The following is an 8,954-nucleotide window of genomic DNA, read 5'->3' as shown; positions in this document are numbered from 1 at the left end:
GAACACGCGCGAAATTGCGCGAAATTTGCCGTGTTGCATGTGCAGTAGTACAGAAAAGGCACACATAAAGATTGCCCAAAGCGTTGCGTACCTGCTGTCGATCACAATAACCGTCATATTTAAATTTTCTTTTCAAATTTCTTGCAACGCCGTCGCATCACGTGACGGCACTGCGCCAATGGCGCTTCAACACGAGTATGGCGACTCCCATAAATTGAGCATGCGCCGTGAGGCCGATTCGGGTTTGCCACGTTCATAGCGTGGCGCTTGTCACTGTGCGGGGAGGTGGTGTGTGCATTGTCCTTAGTCCGTTCATCTGTAGTGTTAACTCTTACCAAAGACTGCAGCATGATCTCTTTAAGGTCCTTCGTTTTATTGTGCTGCGTAGCGGCTATCAGTTGCGCGGACTACGAGACGGAAGAAAATGTCCTTATCTTTAAGGAGACCAACTTTGACCAAGGCCTCAAGGACCACAAGAATGTGTTTGTCAAGTTTTGTGAGTATGCCAAAGCATCTGTGTGATTTTGCTGTTCTGCCAGCAATGCCAGGGTCGGTGCCATACGGAAGCGATACAATAGTGCCGCTACCTTAGCAGCATATTCTGCTAGAATGCAATCAGCGTAGGCGATGCCAGTGGTTTTGGCAGCGAAACTGTCGTTCATCCCAGTAAGGACAGAGTTCGCACGTCCGGCGAGCTGGCTTTCAAGTGATCCACGTCGGTTGCGCATCGTCGGCTATGTAGATTTTAAGAGCCGCGGTGCAGACAGTAGCAGCGCCTGTCGACCGGCTTTCTTATGCCCTGCAAGTTTGGGCAATACCACCGAGACTTGGGGCCACTCGGCATCCTGTGGCTCGTCGACTCCGCAGTCCGTTGACCGGCCACGCGTTGCAGCAGTCAGCTCGCTGCTTTACCTTTTTTTTGTTCGTCAGGAGAGCCGTAGCTGTTTTATCGCCGGTAAAGCCTTTTTACCGGCTGCCGTCGGAACTAGGAGCGCTGATGGGACGGGATTTGTAACTGAAGCGCACACCCTTTTATGTGAGATTAGCTGGCTTCTGTGAAAGCTGTAGCGTGGCGTCTTATCGCGTTCTCGACGCTGACTGACCATGCCGCGTAATATCACTGCCGCCGTTGCAGAGAAAAAATAAAACGAGAAAACTTGTTGCCGCGGCCAGAGCAATGACGTGGGACCAGGAAAACGGGTGTCCTCGTGGTCATCCTTTCCCTTGCTTTTTTTTTTCTGCCGTGATTTAATGACCTTGACGGCGCACTACGAGACGTTCACCGCTTTATTTCCTAACGTCGCTTTCCGGATGGTCATGTGTACAACCACATCATCCACCATGAAGTACTTCCGTGATCCGTGCCACCCCCTCCCCCTTTTTTTTTCCTCCGCTAAAGTATTGGAAATGAATGGTTCAAAATGTGCAGTGGGCACTAAAAGTGACTCATAAATTTAGCAGTCTATTGTGAGAGCACCTAGTACTTTTATGTATTCTTTCCAGTGCTCATTCGTAATGCACTACAGAAAATGAAAATACTAATAATGCCGATATAACCCATCAAATCGCACATAGCATAGTCACCAGTATTACAAGTTTGAGTCAGAGTGGCAGACCAGTATTTTGACATGCTTTCAAATGTTGAGGGTATATGTTCAGAGCAAGGAACATTCTAAATTGACAAGGTGCTGCCATGTTTAAAAATGTGGGTGCTTCCATATTTTGCACCTTCTGCAAAGCAATGGTTAGCGGCTTTGTTCCTACAGGTGTGATACTTTTGTGTTTACATGTTCATAGCAAGCATATTGACGAGCCCATTTGATTCAACCGTAAAAATGAGACATGTTGCATGCCTTGTGCTAGATGGCACCACTTGCACTTTGATTGAGATGGTCTCCCGTGGTCTCTGTATATGTGCACTGAGGAATGTTTCTCTAACCCTGCGACACTCATCTTTCAGACTCCCCCTGGTGTGGGCACTGCAGGGCCATGGCTCCAGACTATGCCAAGGCCGCCAAGATGCTCGAGGAGGAAGGCTCTGACATCAAGTTGGCTAAGGTAGATGCCACCGTCGAGAGCAAGCTGGCCGAGCAGCACGAGATCCATGGCTACCCTACGCTGAAGTTCTTCCGCGACGGCCAGCCGCTGGAGTACAAGGGCGGCCGCACAGCCGAGGAGATGATCCGCTGGCTCAAGAAGAAGACTGGACCTGCGGCCCAGACACTGAGCACGGTGGACGAAGCCAAAGCATTTGTCGACAGCGCTGAGGTGGCCATTGTCGGATTCTTCAAGGACCACGCTAGCGAAGAGGCACAGCAGTTCATGAAGGCTGCAGATGCCGTCGACCGCCACATCTTTGCCATCACTTCGGAGGATGCCATCTACAAGGAGCTGGGTGCCAACAAGGATGGAGTGATGCTCTTCAAGAAGGTCATTACTGAGTCTTGCTTGCTTTGTCGTCATTCTGGCATTTTTCTCAATTTTCCTTCGTTTAGTTTCGAGTTATCAAAATTTGTGGTTTGATCTTGATGAGCGTGCATGTGACACTACTAAATGCTAATCAAGTAAATGGTCTTTTAGTCTTTGAGTAAATGGTCTTTTTGTTTTTTATAATTTGCAGTTTGACGAAGGCAAGAACACCCTGGACCAGGAGGTCACCTCTGAAAACGTGCAGAACTTTGTTCAGCTAAACAGCCTGCCGCTGGTTGTTGAATTCACGCATGAAGTAAGCACTTTCGTACTAGGATGCCGTCTTACCATGCTGTCACACTGTCGACATTTGTTTTGGGAATTTCTTTGCAAACCATGCTACTTTGAATGTCCCTGTATCCTTGTTCAAAGATTAGAGATCCGTCATGAATTACTTGGGCAGGATTGTGAAGTCTAGCAAATCGGTGAGAATGCCTGTAAATCTGTATTTTGCGCATCTGATTTTACGCAAATTTTGCATGTTTTTTGCCCAAGTTGAGTTAGTGTTCCTGTTTGTGCTGTACCAGGCGCTATACTCGCAGACAGGTTTCTGCCGAAGCTATGGAACCGAAATGCATCTGCTCACTACTTAGCAGAATATAGTCCCTTCATAAATTCCCCAGATCATGCTGTACAATACTATACAGTTACCAAAATGTTCACATTATTATTGATAACGGTAATGTCAAGTGCTTTGGTAGAGTTGCAAAGGTTGGCACATTTATGTATGTTATGTGCATCGACGCATAAGGAAACTTTGCAGTTCGTGTTCGCTTCTGCTTGTCACTAACATATCTTTCGTGACAAGATTGTGCAGCTTTGTGTAACGCCTGTCAGCAGCGAACAGATCTGCGTGCATGCATTTCTCGTGTTTCTGCATTTGAATCTTGCATGCTTTAATCTTGTCGTGGCTCCCCTTACGATTCGTATCTACTGTAAAATGGAACTAGAGCTTCAAAATTCTCACTGTCGCTGTGGGTGAAGGACACAGTTAATGTGCAGTCTGTATCGTGGTTCCGTCGATTGCGCTTATTGTATCTGCTGCAATTCGTGCCCTTACTATATCGTCGTCAGAAATAAGTGAGGCAGAACTAACCTTTGTTTTTATAAAATTTGCGCTACGCAACCTCCTTGACACTGTGGCCTGCTGTGAGGCATTCCCAGCATAGTTGATCATGGGCTTCTCCTCGAGTCCCTTTGTTCCACATTGAGGCAACTAAGGATGCAGTAAAAGTAATTGCGGCTGAAGCACTCATGGCAGCTGATCCTGCATTGGTGACCTTGTCAGCTTCATAAATTTCCTGGAAATTGAGGAATGGTTATGCTTGTGTGCGATGAATTTGTCAGTGCATGTCGATACGAATCGCCGACACAAACCGTGATTCATGAACAAGGTCCTCTGGTGGCATCACGTCTGAAGGATTTTGCATCTAGGACACTTAGCATTCGATTCGCATGTTTCTGATCACTGGGGGCTCGACAAGTGTCCTTTGCTTCTTGCTGTCATGCAATTCCTGCCTCGAATCAATAATTGGGGATGCATTCTGTAGAGCGTAGTGGCCAGTCATTGTGGGGGGGGCAACAGTCTAACACGTGCTGAGCCTTCCTGTTTGTTTTTTTCTTTCTTTTGGCGAATTTCCAGCAGCGGCATCTCTCCAAATTGATTTTTTTTTACCACTTTGCACATGTTTCGTCTATTATATATTTTTGTTACCAGGCTATTTCTGGAGTTAGAAGCAAGGGTTTTATTTGAGCTGGCAAAAGCTTGGAAGGTTTTCACTGGGGGAGCGGCCTTTGGTACTTCGTTGTAATTGAGCGATGCCACCATGGCTGTGCATTTTACCTGAGACAGGTCCAAGTATATACTTGAGGCCCAAGTATATACTTCTACAGTAGGACTGCCCTTGTTTGTAATAAATGAGCGTTTGTTGTTATAGCTGGTGGATGTTATAAGCAGGCTGTACCATACTTCTGAGCATAGCGAAGTCACCCAAACCATTTGTAGGACCCCAGAGTTTTTGTCTTCCGTTTTGAAACTCTGTTGTAACAGGTAAACTTGGCTTCTGTAGACGCCATTGTGTCGCATGTTTTGGCCAAGTGCCGGCTAGATGACAGTGTGGTGATGGTAACTTACTGCTTTGGTAGCACTCTGAGAAACTGGAGCGTTGTCTTGGTGGTCTTCAAACTGTGCCAGCACTTGCTGGCGTTTCCTGTAATATCTTTAGGTGAGCTTCAGATGCTGTTGGTTGACAGCCTACCTTTGTGTGCATTTTCAGAGTGCTCAGAATGTCTTCAGCGGCCAGATCCGCCAGCACAACCTGCTTTTTATCAGCAAGAAGAGCGGCGACTTCAAGAAGCTGCTGGATGACTTCAGGGAAGCTGCCAAGGACTTCAAGCACAAGGTATGCCTCCTTCCTCCACTGCTGCACGCTGTTGGTTACCTGCCTTTGTTTATTCGATTTATTTGAATGGGGTATAACACTACTAATGCAAATTGTGCAAGAAAGAAGAAACTTTGCTGAGACCCTAAATGTTGGCTTAAATTATGGACTCTAAAAGCTCTCCTCAGTCCAATTCCCACATGATTCATAAATTTTGGGCCCCGCCACTGTGGTGCAGTGGTTGGGCACTCAACTGCTGTGCTCAAGGATGCGGGATGTAATCCTGGCAACGGCAGCTGCTTTCGATGGAGCTGAAAAGCAACTCTCCTGTGCGCTGTGCGATGTCAGTGCACATTAAAGAACCCCAGGTGGTCAATTTCCAGAGCCCTCTGCTACAGTAACCCTCATAGCCGGTGCCACTTTGAGATGTTAAACCCTGGAAACCACTTTTTTGGTCCTCCTTTGAGCTCAAGTTGCTGAAAGTCTCCTGGTGTATGACAGGGTCTCCTGAATCTGAAATTTATTCTGAGTTCACTTTGCTGTGCTGTGGGAACTGGTCCATATGTATGTGTCCTCTGTCTAGGTCCTGTTCGTGACCATCGACATAGACGATGAGGACCACGAGCGCATCCTGGAATTTTTCGGCCTCAAGAAGGAAGAGGCACCGGCCATGCGGTTCATCAAGCTCGAGGGTGACATGACTCGCTTCAAGCCCGAGACTGACTCTCTCAAGGCGGAGGACATCAAGGCCTTCGTACAGGGCGTGCTGGACGGCAAGATCAAGCAGAGCCTGCTGTCCCAGGACCTGCCCGAAGACTGGGACAAGCATCCGGTCAAGGTGGTCGTACAGAAGAACTTCGACGAGGTAGTCTTCGACAAGAGCAAGGACGTGCTCGTGGAGTTCTACGCTCCGTGGTGCGGACACTGCAAGCAGCTGGCGCCCATCTACGACGAGCTCGCCGAGAAGTACAAGGACCGCAAGGACATCCTTATTGTCAAGATGGACGCCACCGCCAACGAGCTCGAGCACACGAAGGTTGGCAGCTACCCCACCATCAGGCTGTACCGCAAGGAGACCAATGAGGTGAGTGGCACCTGAAATTCCTGTGGCTTTTTGGCATTCATTAAAATGCCCTCGTGTGAAGTCCCTTGGTTGTTTCTGCTGCACGTACAGGCGCAATCATGTAACATTATTGTTCCCTGCCGTGATGGTGTAGTGGTTAGGGCACTCGGCTACTGTGCCCGAGGTTGCTGGATCGAATCCTGGAGGTAAAAAGCAAGGCGCCATGTGCTGTGTGAGTGTCGATGCAGGCCAAAGAACCACAGGAGGTCGCAATTTTCGGAGCCTTTCACTATGCAGTTTCTCATAGTCCGAGTCACTTTGGGATGTTAGATCTCACAAACCAAACCAGATGCGAATAGGATGGAATGGTTTGTCGAATTTTTTAGCCTAGGTTAAAAGCTGTTGCAGCCAAATTTGTCTCATTAAAGTTATTTGGCCTGTTTGTCTTCATTGTGCGAGACAGTGTTCAGGCACACATCAACTTTCCCATTGCTGTAAACTGTGCCCCCCCTCGCTTTCTTCACACTGTCTATTTAAGAGTTGTCTATCAGCCACAGCTTTCTCTTTGTCTTGTAAAACTAACCATTCACTTCTATCCAGTTTAACTCCATGCTTACAGGGGTAGTCCTTACTAATTTCTATCCCAATGCCTGTTTTCTGTTTACCCACGATCTGCAAGTGTCTTAACTGCGCAAGTTAGCCAGCCACTTTGTTCTAGGCTATTCATCATTGATTTCATTGACTTGCTTATACCTAAACTTTTTTTTTCCGTTTCTATCAGGTTGTGCAGTACAACGGTGAGCGGACGCTAGAGGGACTGTCCAAGTTCATAGACACCAACGGAGAGTACGGCCAGGCACCTCCCGAACAGGTACGATTATTCCACCTCCATCCATGACTGCCCAGAAAATATGAGCAGCACTTCACAGGGTATAGTGTTTGCACACCTGTGAAAGACTGTGTACTTGGACTGCTCTGTGCACCTGTCATCCTTCTCCTTCCTGCATTGCGCCTTGTACCCCTTTCCTCTGTGCAAGTACAGTCGGCTATACGTGCTTCAAGTCTTTGAGTGCTCATTTTTGTCCATTGTTCATACGACAGAAAGCGCCTGCTCAAATAGAGGGGCTTGGGCTTTCAGGCTTTCTTGCTTCTCTAGGTTGGCCTTTGGTGGTGTTCAGCCTCGAGTCTAGGACTCTGGCCAGCTGAATGTTGCACACACTGAAATTGCACACACTGAAGTTGATGACCAACTGACCAGCTAATCTTCAGCCAGCTAACGTCTTGTTTTCGCTGTTGCACGTGCTTTTTAATAGTGATTGCGGTCGTCTTCAGCTACAATCACTGTTGAACTGCAGGGAGCATTGTAATGACCACTACCTAGGCGTTGATTTTTTTTTTTGCATAACGCTAGCTCAGCACGAGCCTTGAAAACATGCAAATGTGTTCTTCGATACCCACTGTTGCTAGTCATACGTGGAAATATGCTGCGGATTTGAATAAACGGTGTGCTGTTTCTTGTTGCAGGTCGAGGAGGAGGAAGAGGAAGACGAGGACAAGGACGACGAGAAGTTGCGAGACGAGCTTTAAGTGTGTCCTCACCCACCCCACCCCGCATTACCTGCCCCACCTTTGTAAATTTTTTTTTTTCTCATTTAAAAAATTTTCCTCCCTTGCTGATATTCCTCCTGCATCACTTGTTCTCCCATACATTTCAGACATGCCGTTGTAGTTCTTCCAGCTTGTTAATTTCGATACATTCTCATTTATTCTTACGTTCCCCTTCTACTGCCCCCTGATCTCTGTTGCCATCATCGTCCGAACGTACAAAAATTTGCAATTAATGTCCTCATTGATTTTGAGTCTCTCTCTGGCGCGTTGTCTGCCCTCCGCCCCACGTTATGTTGACCTCTGTGAAGCAGGAAATCAAGCTTTTACTCCGTGGAAGCCTTTAATGGGCACTCAGACAACCCTTCCTCCCCTGGCTTTAAGGACCTTAACTCCAGGGTTATGGGCACTGGCATGACTGTCTGCAAATGAGTGCCGTTACATCGGTTGTGGCTTGCAAGATTAGAAAGGAAATTTTATGTGCTGTTCTTGTCGCTCCCCCTAAGCAACCAGCGCTGTACTTGAACATTTTTTTTTTCTTCAGCTCTGTATTTTTATATTATTTATGGGACCACTAGAGTGCTCTGATGAGGGGAGTTTTAGTAAAAAGATTCAGTATGCCATACAGTTTACTTTTGAAGGTCTCAAGAAAAAAAAAAAATAATACGTCAAACGAAAAAGGCGCCTTCTGTTGCTACGGGCACTCGAGTCTCCTTGCTTCGTGTATGCAACCTTATACAGGCCCACTACGTATTTATTTCTACCGTGCTTTTTACCTTGCAAACTGTGGACGGTGCGTTTTGGGAGTAGTCTCAACGTAGCTGTTGTTTCCGTTGTCGTCCGCAAGTGGTGCGCGGAGAATTGTGGGAGCGCATGGCCGACAACTGCATTTGTGGTCGGATGTGGTCTGTTTGTGAACTGCTGCTGAAGGGACAGAGAGAGCGTCGTCTACCGAAGTGATCGTGGTTACGCACGCACAATCGTCGCCGTCTGCTGGGCATTTACCACGCGTTGAGGCTTGCCGAGAGCAAGAGCAGTCTGCTGTCAGAAAAGAATAAAATTTTCACAAGTCTCCACCTTTTTTTTGGCTCTTTTTGGTGTTTATAAGGAAAATGGCAGGTATAAGAGAATCTTAAACTAGAGATCAAATAGTTTGCAATTATCCTTTAGTATATGATTAATAAGGAAGACAGATAATTGATGGTCCACTGAGGTAACTAGGTACGCGGAGCTAGGGGAAAGCTGCGCGTACTAGATCATCAGACGACAAGGCTGATGGTCTAGCAAGGGAAACCTGTCTGTTGTCAAATAGTTCCTCCGATTCGAAGCCTGCTGTAAGACTGCTTTTTGTGGCAAAGATTTTGCAGACTTCCATCTAGCAAATACACTGCACCGTAATGTGTAATTTCACTACTGAATCTTGCCCTGCCACGGTG

General features: G+C 47.1%; 1 protein-coding gene across 1 annotated transcript; it reads left to right on the top strand.

Moving 5' to 3' along the window:
* The first annotated feature begins 227 nt into the window (after positions 1 to 227).
* On the top strand, positions 228 to 8,594 carry Pdi (protein disulfide isomerase). Its single transcript, XM_084604652.1, has 7 exons — positions 228 to 496; positions 1,961 to 2,430; positions 2,621 to 2,725; positions 4,746 to 4,871; positions 5,434 to 5,934; positions 6,695 to 6,784; positions 7,438 to 8,594. Exons 1-7 carry the CDS (start codon positions 349 to 351, stop codon positions 7,498 to 7,500), a joined length of 1,503 nt encoding a protein of 500 aa, XP_084460778.1. The 5' UTR covers positions 228 to 348; the 3' UTR covers positions 7,501 to 8,594.
* The last annotated feature ends 360 nt before the right edge of the window (positions 8,595 to 8,954 follow it).

The sequence above is a fragment of the Amblyomma maculatum genome, chromosome 5 (genome assembly GCF_055883805.1).
Source record: "Amblyomma maculatum isolate TAMU_Amacu chromosome 5, ASM5588380v1, whole genome shotgun sequence".
Classification (NCBI taxonomy): domain Eukaryota; kingdom Metazoa; phylum Arthropoda; class Arachnida; order Ixodida; family Ixodidae; genus Amblyomma; species Amblyomma maculatum.
Note: the sequence above shows the minus strand (reverse complement) of the source record. Positions and strands in the feature narration are given on the sequence as shown.